An 18,159-nucleotide genomic window follows, 5' to 3' on the forward strand; every position below is an offset into this window, starting at 1 on the left:
ATCTGCGCTGCTGGAGCAGGACCAAGACAGTTTAAAACCAACACATGACTTGGCATGTGTTGGTTCATTCCCAGTGTGTGCGTGTGTGTCTGCATATGGTTTTGTGACTGCTCCAAAAAACACCATGTGCTCATTTCCTTTCAGGTGACTCCCACCTGTGCCTCAACATCAGACCTGGTATGTGTGTGTGTGTGTGTGTGTGTAGTTTTATATCATGTAATGCGATCATCACAGTAGAGTTACTCTTTTCTGATTGTTTCTCAGCACGGCTCCACTAAATCTACACCACAGAAGAAGAGAGGCTCCCTACCAAGGTACCAAAAAGCCTGAATCACACATCAAACAAAAAAAATATTATATTTGATATGCAAAATGAATACACAGAAATAGAATGCACAATAAAATAAACAATAGGAGCTTAAACTATGACTGTCTTAATCGCCTTAATGGTTGTTTTGGCTGAACTAAAACAATAAACTCCCACAATGTCCAGGAGTAAAAGTTTGGAACAAGTGATGGAGAATGTGATGGAGCGCCACTATGACTTTGACCTCACCTACATCACGGAGAGGATCATCTCTGTCTTCTTCCTGCCGGACCTGGAGGAGCAGCGGTACCGCAGAAACCTACAGGAAGTGGCCTCCATGCTGAAATCCAAGCACCAAGACAAGTTCCTGGTTAGTCATAAAACTGAAGAAATAAGGAATATAAACTAAATGTTGTAATTGGTCTAAAGGGGCTGAATAATAAGGGCATGGCTGCTATTAAAGGTTTTATTAAAACTTATTAAACAGGTTTTATTTGTATATTTGTGTAACTATCCCAAATGGTTATTTTTAGTCTGTATTTGTCATTCACAGGGACTGTTAACTACCGCCCTTCCTTCCCTTTTTTCTTTAAATGTATTCTTTATCTATATGTTTTGCTCTTGATATGTAAAAATAGATTTTTGACATCTTCTTATGTGTCTCTGCCTTGTCCAGCTACTGAATTTATCAGAGAAGAGACATGACATCACCAGACTTAACCCAAAGGTACAAGTATTTAAATCGTTAAAGATGACAGATCCCCCTTGTGATCACTTTGTACTTTCAAGGTTAATGGACAGGTTTAAGTACTTTTGTGAAAAACCAGAATTTTGAACATCTTTCCTCCTCTGTGGTTCAGGTGCAGGACTACGGCTGGCCTGATGTTCACGCCCCACCCCTGGACAGGATTTGTGCTGTTTGTAAAGCCATGGAGACCTGGCTGACCTCTGACCCCAACAACGTGGTGGTCCTCCACTGCAAGGTCAGTGCCACCTGAATCCACATCTGCTTGCTTTGCTGTGAAAAATGTAAAACTGTTGGAAAAGCTGTGTCATCGTCACTTTGATCTTTGTTCTGACAGGGAAACAAAGGGAAGACGGGGGTCATCGTGGCAGCCTACATGCACTACAGCAAGATATCAGCTGGGTAATCTGCATCATTATTACTCTAACAAGGCACTCGTTGTACCAGCACGTGTTAAGATCAGTTATCTGTTTTTAATTCATACCTGCCATCAAATCTGCAATTCAATCAATACAAATTGGATACCGGCCTCTAAAATTGCCAACATACATACAAAACTAGAGTTATACCTTTCTATTGTGCTGACATCACATCTACTGTGCAACTACTTAGAGCACCTCTGAGTCTCCATAATGTCTCAATTCCCTGTTTTATTAGTCATTTAATCCATATTATGTCCAAAAATAGTGAACAATGGCAAAAGAATTCCCAGAGCCCAAGTTGATGTATTTGAATAACTTGTTTGGTCCAACGGTCAAAAACCCAAACATATGCAGATCACTATCAGAACAATGTACAGATTCAAATGTACAAGAGAAGCTGAAAACAATGACTTGTTATCACTATTCCTTAAAAAATGATTTATTGTGAACAATTAATTTCCCCTCGATCAACTTATTATTAATAGACTCATCATTTCACCTAAGATTAATGTCCTTAGTGCATTCACATCTTGATTTATGTTGGCAAGCTCTAACCAGAAAAAATGGAAATGTCCGAAATGCCTAATGTGTAGAATAGATGGAATTGGTACCAACAACAGCCATGATTTACTCCAGGCATTACTTCCAAAAGACTCACCTCAACCCAATCTGTACTAAAGCATTTATTAATACCCCTCCACAGAGCGGAGCAGGCTCTCACCACTCTAGCAATGAGAAAGTTCTGTGAGGACAAAGTCTCCTCTTCCCTACAGCCCTCTCAAAACAGGTGGGCCATATCTTTGTATTTCCTCCTCTGCCACATATCACGTGGTGCTGCTGTCATTGACTACATTTCCTTACCTCTCTTTTTCAGGTACATCTACTACTTTGGTGGGTTGCTGTCAGGTACCATCAAAATGAACAGCAGTCCTCTGTTCCTCCACCAGATCCTCATTCCATCACTACCAAACTTCCAGACGGGAGGAGGTCAGTTTTACACAAAGTAATGTAGTATGATAGCTTGCAGTGCAGTTAAGGTCATTCTTAGCTTTGAGTAGCGAACAGAAAGTGTTTTACTTTTTATTGTTAAAGGTAAAAAACATCTACATTTGACTTTTTTACCCCTCAACTTCTTTCTTTATCTGCAGGTTTTTATCCATTCCTGAAAATCTACCAATCTCTCCAGCTTGTCTACACTTCAGGCGTCTAGTAAGTACATGGCCAGTTGTCCAGTTACTGCGTGTTCAGGTCACCTCCTGCTGACAGACTCCTTTCCTCCCCCTTTCCAACTGACAGATGTTGTCTATAGAGGCTGCTGTCTGTGTTTAAGTGTAGGCTGGTCTGTGCTTATGTTGAAGTTAATGTTGTTTACCACTGTTTTACGCAGTTGAGACATGTTTTGACAGGTTTTATGTGTGTTTTAGCTGCTGTGGCCCTTTTTTTATTCTGTGTATGTGTGTGTGTGTTTCCAGTGATCCCCAGAGCTCCAGGGCAAGGAAGCTGTGTGTGACGATGGAGCCAGCGTTATTATTAAAGGGGGATATTATGGTGAGAATGAGACTTTCATTGAACTCCTATTCATAGTCACACATAGGACATCACTGCAATAACTGCGCTACCTTAACTGTTCACTAAAATCTCTCCCGACTGTGATGTAACTTTTCCTTTAAAAAGCTACAAATCCTCTGTAGACTATAAACATGCATTCTTAATTATTTTTCTAACGCTGTCTTGCATGTCTCTTTGAGACGAAAAAAACATTCAAAGCCCTTAGTGACCTACAAAGACACGCAAGTACTTTATTTGTCTGGGAGTGTAATCAATGTCCACAGCAGCAACACGCACCAAAGACATAGGCTCTTTAGAAGTCTATTAATATATCAACTTTATGAGACAGTCCATGTATTTGTACATGTCTCTCTTACCTGCATCACTCTCTGCAGGTGAAGTGCTACCACAGGCGGAGTCAAGCAGCAGAGAGGGAGGTGGTGTTCAGAGTCCAGTTCCACACCTGCACTGTTCACGGAGCCCAGCTATGGTTTGGCAAGACTGAACTGGACCTGGCCTGCACAGGTACATAAAACAGAGGCTCGGTGGTTTCTTATCACATGCATGGAATAGAAAGTAGGAGCAATGCTCAGTGTTTGGACAGTCATGAAGGCATTGCACTAGAGATGAGAGTGAAGAATATTTATGCTACATGTGCATCAGAAAAACTACATTACTACATCTCCGCGAGGAGGTTATTTTTATTTCATTTTATGTTCAAGGCAGATCACTATGGTCCGCCACCATTTTTCTTTTAAATGTTCCTTATGTGTCCCATAAAAGTACCGGTGAGATTGCCTTCTGTTGTTATGTCCCTGAACTGTGGAACAAAGAAACAGAAAGCTCTCTATGTATTATTCAAAGGAAATTAAAGACCTGTCTTTTTAATCTGGATTCTAAATTGCAGTAATTATAGTAGTAGTTATAGCCTTACTTTTTAAGCTTTATTGTTTTTTTAAATTATTTTTTATCCCTGGTGTTTTCATTTTATTGACTTTTATTGGTTGAACACTTTATATAAACATTTTCAAGACAAAGAACAAAACAATAAAGTGTTCAAATCAACCAATAAAAGTCAATAAAATAAATATACAACAATATATAAAACTTTGCAAGACAAATATTACAACAATATTGTCGTATATTTATTTGTTTTATTTGTTGTGAAGCACTTTAGGCTGCATGTATGGAAGGTGCTATTAAGTTGAGTTTAGACTATACTAGTGCTTCACTACACTAATACTAATATATATATATATATTAGTATTAATTTTCTATTCAATATTGTCAACATATTAATAAATGGAAAACTATTTCTGTATGTTTCTGTTGCTTCCTTGAAATGGTTTACACAGTTGTATAATTCAAGACCCACTTATTTTTCAGTCCATTGTGGGGCTTGTGTGTATTCTGAGACAAATATCAAGTGACAGTGTCAGTTTAGATGAAACAGAAATGCTTGTACATGGCTCAGTAAGCACTAGTCTCACGACAGTCGCTCTAAGTGCCACATGCTGACGTATGCATACAATGTACAAGTAACATTACCCACACTCATGCATGAACGTAAAAAGAAAACTAATTTCAGATATATTTATTTGAAGTGTTTTTCTCTGTTTCCATTATGATGACTGAAAGCAAGTAACTTTATTTATTTACTTTGGTGTTTCCACTTCACATGTCACACTTTCTTGTCAATGTTTTAATTGGTCTCTGAAGTTACTGCCAGGATATTTTAGTCACTGCCTTTGTGTTCGTCTTTTGTAGATGACAGGTTCCCTCCAGATGCTACAGTCGAGTTTATCTTCTCCAATGGGCCAGAAAAAATGAAAGGTGAATATTACCAACTGTTTGTCTCTCACTGCATCTCTTTCTTTTTAGAATATTGAGGATATTTTCATGTACTTCATTTTGAAATGTCCGCTTTTCAAGGTCGAGAATACCGCAAGAATGACACCTCCATCAAAGTGGACTACAACACGTCAGACCCTGTGGTCAGATGGGATTCTTATGAGAACTTCAACCTGCACCACCAAGACAGCATTGAAAGTAAGACACGTGCACACACACACACACACACACACACACACACACACACACACACACACACACACACACACACACACACGAGTGTAAAGAGTAACCTCTTCGTTAAACATCGATCACTCCCTTCTTGTTTATAGATATTTCTCATACGAGGGGCCCTCTGGACGGCAGCCTGTACGCCCAGGTGAGGAAGCGTCGAGGGCCGGGCTCGACTGCCTCAGCAGCGTCACTCAACGGATGCCTCACAAGCAGCCCAACAGTCAAGCCTCAAACTCCCAGCCAGCCCCAGACTTTCACCTACACCTCTGACTCTAGCCGCTCCTCAGTCCGCTCTGATCACCTGGAAGATGCCTCTCCGCTCATAAACCGCTCAGAAAAAGAAAACACTGACTGCCTATTGAGGAGAGGAGATGGGGAAGATGGAGCAAAAGAGAAAAGAAGAGGGAAAGAAAAGGATAGAGAGACAGCGATTTTAGATGACGGAGACCCGTCAAGTCCTGGCGGTTTGAGGCGAGAGCACTCAAACTGCGGCCAAGCCGCTACAAAGTTTGGCAATGGCGGATGGGAGAGGGAACGAGAGTCCTGCCTTTCTGATGGTCGTTGTCTCAGCCATTGCAACAGCATTAAAAAGAATCCAAAAAGCCAAACTCTGCCGGCTTTACCCTCCAAATCTTTGTCCCCGCCTCCTCATTCAACTCATATTGAACTCTGCCATCGACATAGTGCCCATCCTTTACCAGAGTTACCATGGGAACGTCCAACCCCACCCCCGCCCCTGCCCTGCCTCCACAGGCCTTGCTACCCTTATTCCACCCCGGAACACACCCACCCTCACAGCCACACCCTCCCAGCCTTAAACAGACTCTGCACTGGGGAGGAGTGTCACCTCCTCCATTATTCCAGCCACAACTCAGCCTCTCATCTCTCCCATCAATCACTGCCCTCCAGCCCATACAGGGAAATGTTCTTCAGCTCTCCAACGCCATCCTCTGGTTGCACCTGTCGGGACTGCTCCAGCAGGCGAGAGCACCAGGCAGCTAGAGCATTCCACCCATTGCACCCCGACCAATCAGAAAACCCACACTGGTCCCAAGGAGTACAACGAACAAGAGAGGCGCCTATATGGGAAAGTGAAAATCCATGGGAGGTGGCGAGAGAGGCAGAGTTCTGGCAGTGCAAATCAGCCATGCCTGCATTTCGTGTCTGCCACTCCATTTTGGATCAGAGTCCAAACCCAGAGCCAAGATATGCCATCGGACCTCATCAGGGCTACCCGAGCCCCCAGTCTCTGATGGATGTGCGTGATGGAGCCAGCAGTGGGTACCACACTCCACCACAGCCCCGCCACTCCTGCCCCTGCTCTCCTTATCAGTCATCCCCAGCAGAGAGCCATGAGAGCCGGAGTTACGCCTCAGGCTACCACTCTGGATCAACCTCGCCTCTGCCCGCTAGTAGCCCCTCTCCTGGGAGAGGCAGGCTGCCCGAGCCTCTCTCTGGATCTAGAGACCAGCAGCACTCTGAGCATCACAAAGGTGACTGGATAGGTGGATGTAGAATCCTGCACCAGAGTGAAAAATATATGTTTACATAAATTCACGGGTACGGGAACAATTTACCAAATGCGGGCGGGCAGCAGATGAGACCAAAGATGTTGTTGTTTTCTTTTTTTCAGATTGTGCAGTATTTTTAATATCTAAATCCATTAATATTATTTTCAAGCATAATCAGAACCCAGCGTAAACCAGGATACAAAATAAAGCACTTTAAAGTGAATGACTGTGTAACAGCCTGTCTGTTAAATCACGGGTCTGGTTGCAAGTCTTATGTTTAAGGGTCGATTGGGGTCCGGATTTGACTTGGAGATATTTGCAATCAAAGGTTGGTTCTAGTACTGAGTTTTGTGGGTGGGGGCAGGTGCAGGACTCTGGGTGGATGGATACAGTGGGGGTTTAGTTTTTGACATTGTAGTAGCATGTTTGTTACTTCTTATTGTCTAATTTCTTTGTTATACCTACATCTGATCTTGTTGTGTCTCACTTCTCAAAGTGGAACAGGCCAAGGCTGATGTGGAGGATGACATATCCCAGGGTTCAGAGGGTAAATCGGACTCTATTGGACAGTCCAGCACCCCTGGACTGGACTCTGATCATGACTACACAATCATTGGTAGCAGCAGCCCCACACATGCAGAAGACAGGTAGGTGAAACTTTTCCTTTTTTGACAAAGCTGAAAATAAAATTACATTTATCCAGATTTGTAGATATTTATCTTGTTTTTTCCACACTTTGCCTTTTCCTTAGTGTATCTGCTGATAGCCCTCCTCAAAGCCAGGAAGCCTCGACACATCTGGAGTCCAGCACAGATTGCAGCAAAGCCATTTCACCAGTACCAAGCGAAACACAAACCCAAAGTTCCAACATATCCATAAACTCCACACAAGCATCAAGTGAGCAGAGTTTGAGCTCTGATAGTAAGCTTGTAGTCGCCCAGATCACAGGAAGTGCAGAGGAATCTAACCAATTACAGACTTCAAACTATGCCACTGTCATCATCACTCCGGTCCAAGTGCAACTGAATGGCTCCGATCTTCCCAGCGATACCCCATCTGACGGCAGCAGAGGCGTTTCCATGAACCTTTCTGCCAGTCTCAGTTCTAGCCCTTCCACCACTTCCCCTAATTCTCCTATCGGCTCCCCAGACCTTCAGTCTTCTCCCCAGCGATCCACACCATCTACAGACACAGCGGGACAAAGTCTGACTCCGGAAAGAGACAGCTCAACCGACACTAAACCCCCATCCCCTGTGTCCGACGGATATCATACACCAACCTTCCCTTTAGCGTCCTATTACTACCCATTACTGAACGTCCCTCATGTACCATACACTGGGTATACTGCAATCACCATCCCCTCCATCCAGCCACCGCTCCCCGAGAAGAAACGTCTTTCTACCACACAAGGATCCCTAAACGGACACAACTCTCTACTCCGGGTCTCCTCAGCTCCTCCCCCGATGCACCACGTTACTTTCTCCCCCTGTGTGGGAGAGCAGAGACGGGGGTCTTCACAACACAGCTTCAGGGAGGAGGCCGACATCAGGGTCAATGCAAAGTTTGTCCAGGACAGCTCCAAGTACTGGTACAAACCTGGCATCTCCAGAGACCAAGGTGAGGATGATGCAATGTTTGTTTTCATCATTATCAAAACAATCCAATGATGAAGTCATACAGTAGAGAGAAACTACATACATCATACTAGAAACAGCAGTCTCTTATTTTACACTACCCCATACTCTAATGTGTCTTCTTTACCATAGCCATAGCTGTTTTGAAGGACAAGGGGCCGGGAACTTTCCTCATCAGAGACAGTAACTCCTTCCAGGGAGCCTACGGTTTGGCCCTCAAGGTGGCCACCCATCCTCCTAATGCCAACATCACTGGCTGCAAAGGTACGATGCAGGGTCCTGGTATTGTGCATATTGGCTCACTGTCACACTGCCAAGCCTCACACTTGACACTTGCCACACAGAGCCATCATTAATGTTATTAACAGCATTCACATTTTTGTGAATAAAATATATTTTTAAAATGCATTTGTGATCAGATTTCTGTTCATGAAATGAAAAACACAACCGAGGCCCTGTTGTGATCAAACAAGGCAGTGACATTGTGGTTTTGATAAGTCTATAGGCATCAAAATCATGCATCCTTATAGAATATGCTCAGCAGCTTGACAGTCTTACTGCCTTCATCCTCACCCCCTCCCTTCTCACCCTCCCCTCCTCTCTCCCAGTGGACCCTCTGGAACAGCTGGTGAGACACTTTCTTATCGAGACTGGGCCACGGGGAGTGAAGATCAAGGGCTGTCAGAACGAGTCCTACTTCGGTGAGTTATGTGGGAGACATGACTGCCGCAATACGTTTCACATATTTAGTTATGTTTTACCTGTAAACCTAAAGAAGGTGTTTGTTTTTATTTAGTTCCTAATCTTCCTTTTAATGATGTCTAATCTGTCACTATAATAATCTGTGTTACCTATTTCTTTCTCTTTCTGTCTTCGTCTCAGGAAGTTTATCTGCTCTAGTGTACCAGCATTCAATTACTCCTATCTCTCTGCCATGTGCCCTTCGCATCCCAGAAAAAGGTGAAATCAGTATCATTACAGTTTTTTATTCAAATTGAAATATCCTCCTTTTCACATAAAACATTTATTGTGATAAAACAATTAAATGCTTCAAAGAAAAGCAGGTTATTACAACAGCTACAGACTGGACCCTCGATCATTTAGAGAGTATTGTTGTGTCACTCAAGACTGTGATGTTTCAGATCTGATTGGGGAGCTTCAAGAGATACACAGCGCAACAAACACCAGCACAGCGGCTGACCTCCTCAAACAAGGAGCAGGTAGTCAATGGGCTTGTTTTGTTTTTGGTGATTGTGTTATATGAACCTCCATAGAGGATTACACGCAGTAATAGTTGTAGTTCTTACGTTTGACCAGCAGAGACCGCTCAAACCTCATATGTTCAAATGTTCTCATCTCTCTCATAAACAAGCTTGCAACGTGCTGTACCTGAACTCTGTGGAAACTGAGTCTTTGACGGGTCCAGAGGCCATCTCAAAGGCAACCAAGTGTACTTTGGCCCTGAGTCCACGTCCAGTGGCAACAGTGGTCCACTTCAAAGTGTCTGCTCAGGGCATCACTCTAACCGACAGCAAAAGAAGGTGCATCTTAGACACAACGATTATGACATTTTCAATACAGTGGATGTAACTGGTATTTTTGTTAAACTCAGATAGAATACTTAAATCTAATGCCAAAGACAAATGAGTCATGCTTTTGTTTGTGTACGCTCAGGCTATTTTTCAGGAGACATTACCCGATCAACAGTGTGACTTTCAGCAGTATTAACCCCCAAGACCAGAGGTGGGTCACTGAGATATATCGTTAACAAACGGACATTGTCTGTATGATTGAATGAATGTGCTCGTCCATGTTACGGCTGATTATCTTCTGTAAAGATCTGTAACATATGTGTGCTTGCTGCAACTGCACAAATACTTCCTGTATTGACTTATATTGTATAAATATAAGTTATCTGTGATGTGTCTGCTTGTTTACTCTGAGAGGACTGGTACGTAGATTGCACTGCCTACTCTAGTCTTTATAAAACAGTGTCTGTGTATTTGTTATTCATGTTTTCCTACGTTTGTCTCTGTGTCTCTATGTGTGTGCCCGTGCTTCAGGTGGACTAATTCTGATAGCACTTCAAGCAAGTAAGTGCTTGCTTCACTGTGTGTTTTTCTTGCCGAGTGCTATTACCGACTGGTACAATGTGATACTTGCATGGCAGCTAATCACAATCAGATGTGTTACTCTGACTTCTTGGAACGAAATTGGGTTTCTTTCAGTGTCAGTTATTATTCGCTCAACATCTCGTGCCTTCTTTTTACTGCAGGATGTTTGGTTTTGTGGCGAGGCGGACTGGCAGCGCTACAGAGAACGTGTGTCACCTGTTCGCAGAGATGGACCCTGAGCAGCCAGCTGTGGCCATCGTCAACTTTATCAACAAAGTCATGCTGGGACCTCAACTACGCAGATGAGAGAGAAGGAGAATTTGATAACTCTGGACTATTGGCGATCTGGGGGAGATGTTAATATGATTTTTAATGAAGTGTGTGTGACTACATGTGTCGGCACCACTGTGCACGGCTGTATGACTGTTTTTATAAGTTCTGGCAGATCATCACTGCTCTGTGGGGTAAAGTATTGTTTATGTCAGTTTACAGAGCAAAAAGTTAAGAGAGGAAAAGTTTGATAAGCCAAAGACTGACCTCACTTGGCCAGCCTTTGCCAAATGAGATTGAATAACAGTTTTTGTTGGGTTTTTTAGTTTTGAATATTTGTATTTGTATTTACTTGTTTCAAATATTTCACATGGTGTACAACAAAGTTCACAAGCTGCGTAAGGGACAATCAATGTACCACACTGTAATTTGTTTTAAGTTTCTTTACATCACATTAAAAAAAGGGTTCTTCTACAAGTAGTAAAATGTAAGAGTCATGATGTCATTAGCTGACATGCAAAGTATCACATTGTACCAGATGTGGTATAAAGTGGCATAAATACAATTTCGGTGAAATAGTGTGAATATGTGTGAAATAGTAAGTGTAATGATTAACGACATTATGTAGAGGAAAAAGTGTCTTTGACTACATTATAAGTCAGTGGTTACGTACATATTTGTAACAATTCACCACATTGTGTTTTCAATGCAACTAAACTATTAAAAGTGTATTTTGTTGAAGTGCTAACTACAGATGTAGTAGCAGGATTATGCTAAATCTCCTCCCTAAAATTTAAAACAGACAGATGCTTTCACAAAATATTATGTGGCTACAAACTACATGAAAAATGGGGGTCAGCATTAAAACTGAGTTAACAAATGTTATTTAAAAGACATGACCTACATATTTACAACATTTCTACAGCTACAAACAAAAAGCCTTACTTTGTGAAGTTAAGAGGAAGTTCTCATATGAGAAAATATACAATGTCTGCAATGTTGGTTATGTCATTATAAAAAGATCCGGTACCAGAAAAGTCTCTCCATATCACATATTAGTCTTGGTCCTGTGTATGTCCCTATTGAATTCACCAATATACATAACAACACATAATAAGTAAGTAAACGGGGATTTTCACTTTAAGCCAAAGACTTCATTATTTTGTAAAGATTTTTGAAAGTTTGATTTTTTTTTTTTACTTATTACATTTTTGTTGATTGATATATGTGTGTTTTATATAAACTGATAGAGTATTTAGATGACTTCAGCTCAATAATAATTTTTTAACAATGGATTTTTATGTAAAAGAAGTAATATATTTTAGGCCTCTGAGAAGAATGTTGTCTGTCATATTTGACAGGAAATTTAAGTAATAAAATTAATGAAACGCAAGTGTGTATGCTTCATCATTTATAGGCTTCATGTCAAATATATGTTTAACATACTTTACTTAATGGCAGACCAAATCATATATTTCAGAAATACTTCATTGATAACTTGGGTTATGTTACAGTTGCTATATACAAACAGAGAAGTTATAAGAAAAATAGGAACAAGAATTAAGTAATGTGTGAGTTGTACTTCAATATAAAAAAAACTATAAATATGTCAAATTGAAATAAGAAATATGTAAAAACAATGAATACTACAATATATGTATGTGTAGGTAATTGTAGTCACTTTGGACAAAAGCGTCAGCTAAATGAACTGTAATGTAATATGAATGCCTAAAATGGGATCTATGAATAGGTGTTTAAAATGCAGGACTAGTATAAATAAGAATATTTCTTGAAATGTACAGTATACATACATATGGTATTGTTGCCAAAGAAAATCAGATATTGCACAGCTGAATTATTATTACACAAGTTATTGTCTGTAGTGTTGTTTTGATTTTTTTTTTTGTAGTATTTCCTCATATTCTCAGAGTTTGCACCTACCTATCGCCTTAAAACAGCACAATTCAAGACACACATTGACAACATCTAACAGTGACCCGATAAAAGTAAGAGGTCCCACCGAGATTTGAACTCGGATCGCTGGATTCAAAGTCCAGAGTGCTAACCATTACACCATGGGACCAACCACGCCACTGACAGCCACAGAACCGTATTTCCATCTTCTGTTTATCGTATTTGTGTATGCTATTAGTAGAAATATTAGTTCTCTGATTCAATGCGTCAACAGACTGTTCGCTATTTGTGGGGTTAAACTCTTAAACAGAGTGCCAACCATCCCGTGTTTCTAGTTAGCTAAAGAAAGCTAGCCAAGCTATGGTAAGCTAGCGAAACTCGCTGTGTGTGGTGCTAGTGAGCAGCAACGAAGGGTAAAATCAGAGGTAGCTTATTATTGACATACGCATCCATCTACAGCTGCAGACAGTCGACCACGTCAAACCGAGCCTACCGATACGTGTTAACAAATAAATTACTGAAGATGTGAGGGTCAAGTCAATTACTTTCAATAATGTCTATTATTGCTACTATTATCGCTAGCTACTCCTTATCCGATGTCAGCTCCTCTAAATAAAAGCTCTGTTTTCAAAATAAAGGTTTTTATTATATAACTGCCAAAAGGTGTCAAACCAGAGAGCATCTTTGGTGAAACAATTTGTAGTCTAGTTTTGTAACAGATTATGAATCATGGAAGCAACATCCAAACATTATTGCATAAACATTAGGAAAACATTTTTAATGTCCTTTAAAAAAACAAACATAGGTGTTTTTAAGTAACCCCACATCTCGAGTGGAGCTACTCAGTGGCCAGCCAAGGGTGAAACATTGTTTATGCTGGCGTGAATAGGATAGGTAGATTTGTCCATGATACACAACCAAGACACAGCCACTATTATTGGGTGTGCTAAAGTACATTATAATTAACCTGATACGGAAGTGTTTTTCAAGCCCATCTGTTCTGCAGGTTCTCAATCTAACTCTACTCTCAACACTTGATCAAGATGACTTGGCTTGGAGATATATAGGATGATATTTGAATAAGGGCTAATCGCTTCTGTAATATGCTATGATATCATAATATCTTAATGCTTTTTTAACCTTTGCTGCTTGCTAAGGAACAATAAAGGCTCCACTTTGGTGTAATTGCTCATGTTGGTGTAAACTAGCTCAACCGGTTGCATAGCAGCCTATATATTGGCAGGCACACTTGCTCTGTGCCACTTTGGAAAAAATGCAACAATAAGATTTTGTAATGTAGTGTTGTTATAGCCCGGGGATCCATGTGTGAAAGTGCAGTATTCTTATGAATGGCTATTTTGTTCCTCATCCTCCCAGAAGGGGGAACTAGAGGCATTTTAATAGACCATGGTAGTCTTGCATAGTCAGATCTCTACATTGCAGCTCCTGGTGAGCCTCAGGAGGAAAATAGTAGAACCACGGTATGAGGCTTCAGATTCTTCGGTCTGTGAATGAAGGATCGCAGCCAGTCTCGCTGCATCATTAAACTTGAAAGCTGGATCATGTATCAACTGTAATACCTGTTTTTAATAAGTTATCTTTGTGCTTTATGAAGTATATGAACTGTAAGAGTCCAGGAACAGCTTCCACCCACTTGTGGCTATCTTCTAAGGAATTATGAAAAATCAAAAATATCTTTGGTGCCTTAAGTCAATATTTCGAGGAGAAAGAAGGAATTTCAGCAATGCTCAATATTTGCTGCAATACAAAACTTTGAAGACAAGACAGAGATATCTGTTTGTTTGAGTAGAAATGATGAGATCACACAATACTAATAGCCAACTAAACCTTAAGTCACACATTAAAACAACTTTGGAAGTATGTGTATTATTCACTTTTATCACTGTTATAATATTAAGGCTGCTCACATTCTTGCGTTTATTACTAATGCTGTGAGAAGAAAAGCATGTTATGATACAGTTCATTACTTCACTGCTTATGTTATTAATTATATATTATTAAGCCTTACATCAAAAGTGAAAATGATATACATTTACTCAAGTACTTAAGTACAGTTACTTGTACTTTATGTCAATATTTAAAAAATTTGTGAATCTTGAGTTTTACTCATTTCAGATAGTGACAAACTCCGTTACCTTAAACTGTTGCAGGTTAAATTAAATTAATCCAAATACATATCTGAACCGGCTTCAGCATTTCAATAAAATAAAATAGAATATAACTCCATTTATTTAAATTGAATTGTACCTGCCACTAAAGAACAATACAGGACAGTAACAATCTGTATTACAAACTAGCGAACAATCAGAAAAAGTAGAGATATATAAGGAATATATATATATATATCTATAGATATAGATATATATATATATATATATATATATATATATATATATATATATATATACAGTATATATATCTCTCCTTTTTTCTTTCTTTTTACAGAAGAGTACAAAACGAGGCAGTGAAGGCAGGACGTGATATTTGATTATAAAGTTAACGGTCTGATGGCATTGAGGACGACGCTGCCCCGAACCTCTGGAAATAATACCATGGTAATGTTTTCCAGAAGGTAAAAGACTTTGGGATGAGTGTGGTCTTGGATGATTCTGTGGGCCTCCTTCAGGCGTCTCCTGCGGTAAATGTCCAGGAGGGTTGGTTGTTTATTGCCTGTGAGAAACTATGCTGTTTACATCACCTGCTGTACAGCTTTACAGTCCAGGGTGGTGCAGCTTGGACACCACACAGTGATGCAGCTGCTGCAGATACTCTCAATGTAACACATGTGGAAGGTAGTAAGGATCTACGGAGCCAAGCTGAATTCACATGTCGACATCATGCAGCATTGCTGACCTAAAGGAACTTGAAACTGCTGACTGTCTCCACTTAGGACATATTGATGAAAATGGGGGGGGTTTCCTCCTCGTCCTTGCTGCTTCCTGATGTCCACAATTATCTCCTTCACCTTGTTGTACTGGCATCAAATTTGAGAGTCTCACCTCTGACTCGTATGCAGGCTTGTCACTGTCAGATACGATGTTTGTATGTGCACACAAAACCAGATAATGCAATAAATAAAATAATGGCTTCATCTGACTACTCTTAAGCCTCTGCTTATAAGTAGCAAGTGTATTCTGAATTATATGTTATATAAGAAACCTGATATTCTCTACTTTGGACATAGGTCTCAATTTTACAAATAACCTCCTGTTTATTAGATGGTGCTTTTAGAAATCAGGCTATGGCTGAAAGCCAGAAATAATACAATGTCCTTTCTTCTTTCGTGAAAACTGGGTAAGCGACTGTGCTGATGCCTGTGGTGTCATTCTCAGAAGGATGAAAGTGGGACAGTGCTGTGCCTCACAGTAATGTGTAATCAGGGAGTAATGGCATGAGCTTAGCATGCAGTCTTGGGTGTCCGCAGTGCTGAGAATGGAGTGGAGGAAGTGCCAATCTCCTTCTGCCCTTCAGCAAGTCCAAGATTCAGTTTCACATGGCGGTTCTTAGACGTACTCCGTGAGGATGAAGATAATTATATTGATTGTGACTGTGCTGTAATCAACAATATTCTCACAAATAGACTCTTCTTGTCCAAATGTGACAGAGCTGTGGCAGTTGATCTGTTTGTTCAATGCTAACTGCAGACTGCATAGATTTCCCGGGGGAAGTGAGTCTATGTGGGTTTTGACCAGCAGCCCGAGGCATCCCATGATGACAGACGTAAGTGCCATGGGGTGGTAGTCCTCTCAGGCAGGATATCCTAGGTTTCATAGGCACGACATGAATGCATTTTGTATTGCAGCATTACAAACTAGAGCAAAGGGCAACGACTGAGTGTATCCACGTGGACATCAGCCAGCTGATCAGCACATGCTTTCAGAATCTGGCTAGAGATGCTCTCAGGTGCTTTAAGGGGACTGGTGCACCTGAGGACTCTTGACACAGTTGTAACGCTCAAAACGTGTCGGATGAGTTCAGGGTATTTGGAAGGGAGGCAATAACATGTTTTGGCGTACTGTGTTTGTCCTTAGTAAGTAATGGAGGATTGGCAAAGTTAGAAAGCTTTAGACTTGTGATGTTAGATCACATGTTTATGTATTTATTTATGTTTCATGACGTGTGTATGTGTGTGAATGTCATCTTTTCTCTGATTTTGTTCTGCGATAAACTATTTACCCTGCAACTGTTCATGACCTTGCTATTTAGTTTTAAAATACATTAAGAGTATTTAGCACAATACTCAATACTGTAATTTCACTATGCACAGAAAAGTATTGTCTTTATCTTCAATGTTTTAATTCATCTTATTGTGGCAGGAATAACAACGTCATAATACACCATGATGAACCAATCATTTTTAAACCAATAATTTAAAAGTAAATGCATCTCCTCTAAATCTGTAGTCACATACTGCTTGGATGTGCATATATTAACATGTGTGTTCAACTGATGTTTACAAGTCACTGTCACTTAGAATAATAACACAATAGAATAGCCTAAAGGCTATAGAATACTATACTATAGAAGTTATGCCACAAATACTCATTTGTAGAACTGGTGCTAAGTTTTAACGTGTCAAGGGTTTATGATTTATGATTTCCACTCTCCTGGTTTCCAAACAGTGGGGCACCTTACTGTGAAGGGCTGTAGCATGTGAGAACACAAAATGGCTGGGCCACGATACATGTCTGACATGGGTGTTGTGGAGCCAAACAAATCCCTGTTAGTGGAACGGCTTGATCCAGTGTTGGTGCCAGACTTGGAAACTTCCCAAGCCACAGGACAAGGATCAACTCTCCATGAGCATGAACCTAACACCAACACACTTTACTACCAGTCACTGATCATGAATCAACAGTCAACAAGCTTTTGACACATATCTAAGGTGCTGGAGGGTTCAGATTATTCTAATTAACTTAAAATAGAATACAAAACTGCACAAGCTTTTGTTTGTTTTGTTGACATTGTACATGAATGCTTGGGTTTTATGGTGTGGCCGTAATTGTTGAATGGTCTGTACTCTTTACCCATGCAGTGCTTACAACATGTGTAACTGTGTAATGTGGAGCGGACAGGAATATTTAGGGAATGTTTTTCGTCAAGGTTTTTGTCGTTTTGGAAGCAAAAAGGCAGCAAACAACACACTGTAGCTCGAGCAAAGTGCTGACCATAACATTAATGCAGGAGAGAAATGTGCAATATACCAGATACACATTTGATAAACACAACAGTGTAGTAGTAGCTTCTTCATACAAGTTGTTCAATTGTGAGAGCTATAGGCGAATAAACTAGTTTAACTTTGGTTGATGCACTCAGGTGCATTGCTGTTTCAAGTAGGCCCTATTTAATTATTTTATCAAACTTAAAGGAAAAAATGAAGATACTTTTAAAATAGTACAAACAGATTAGATATAATATATATATATATATATATATATATATATATATATATATATATATATATATATATATATATATATATATATATATATGGCTAGATGCCTTGTTAAACGTAAGAAATGATTGCGTACTGCTGAAAAGGCAAGTCCTGCTAAATCTTATTCTCAATAATTTGCAAAGCCGAAATC

The 18,159-nt window shown here is 40.2% G+C and overlaps 1 protein-coding gene and 1 non-coding gene across 4 annotated transcripts in view; one reads left to right on the forward strand and one right to left on the reverse strand.

Moving 5' to 3' along the window:
- Positions 1–12,029, forward strand: part of LOC115008436 (tensin-2-like) — a 30,117-nt gene extending 18,088 nt beyond the window's left edge. Inside the window, exons 4-27 of one of the 3 annotated variants that reach the window (XM_029432042.1) lie at positions 145–177; positions 265–314; positions 494–677; positions 984–1,034; positions 1,168–1,290; positions 1,390–1,454; positions 2,178–2,261; positions 2,349–2,461; positions 2,623–2,683; positions 2,947–3,022; positions 3,418–3,547; positions 4,790–4,855; positions 4,955–5,071; positions 5,206–6,600; positions 7,115–7,265; positions 7,370–8,235; positions 8,385–8,516; positions 8,861–8,953; positions 9,135–9,212; positions 9,395–9,472; positions 9,625–9,793; positions 9,927–9,995; positions 10,316–10,345; positions 10,528–12,029. In XM_029432042.1, coding sequence (XP_029287902.1) covers positions 145–177; positions 265–314; positions 494–677; positions 984–1,034; positions 1,168–1,290; positions 1,390–1,454; positions 2,178–2,261; positions 2,349–2,461; positions 2,623–2,683; positions 2,947–3,022; positions 3,418–3,547; positions 4,790–4,855; positions 4,955–5,071; positions 5,206–6,600; positions 7,115–7,265; positions 7,370–8,235; positions 8,385–8,516; positions 8,861–8,953; positions 9,135–9,212; positions 9,395–9,472; positions 9,625–9,793; positions 9,927–9,995; positions 10,316–10,345; positions 10,528–10,672 — 4,359 coding nt within the window. In that variant the 3' untranslated portion in view covers positions 10,673–12,029. Of the gene's footprint in view, positions 1–144; positions 178–264; positions 315–493; positions 678–983; positions 1,035–1,167; positions 1,291–1,389; positions 1,455–2,177; positions 2,262–2,348; positions 2,462–2,622; positions 2,684–2,946; positions 3,023–3,417; positions 3,548–4,789; positions 4,856–4,954; positions 5,072–5,205; positions 6,601–7,114; positions 7,266–7,369; positions 8,236–8,384; positions 8,517–8,860; positions 8,954–9,134; positions 9,213–9,394; positions 9,473–9,624; positions 9,794–9,926; positions 9,996–10,315; positions 10,346–10,527 lie in introns of those variants that run through there. The other 2 variants (XM_029432043.1, XR_003832293.1) reach the window with 2 other exon arrangements.
- Positions 12,030–12,647: 618 nt separating this feature from the next.
- On the reverse strand, positions 12,648–12,719 carry trnaq-uug (transfer RNA glutamine (anticodon UUG)). The gene has a single exon. It is a non-coding gene; the product is annotated as a tRNA-Gln (tRNA).
- Between the last annotated feature and the right edge of the window lie 5,440 nt (positions 12,720–18,159).

Source organism: Cottoperca gobio, chromosome 5, assembly GCF_900634415.1.
Source record: "Cottoperca gobio chromosome 5, fCotGob3.1, whole genome shotgun sequence".
Lineage (NCBI taxonomy): Eukaryota > Metazoa > Chordata > Actinopteri > Perciformes > Bovichtidae > Cottoperca > Cottoperca gobio.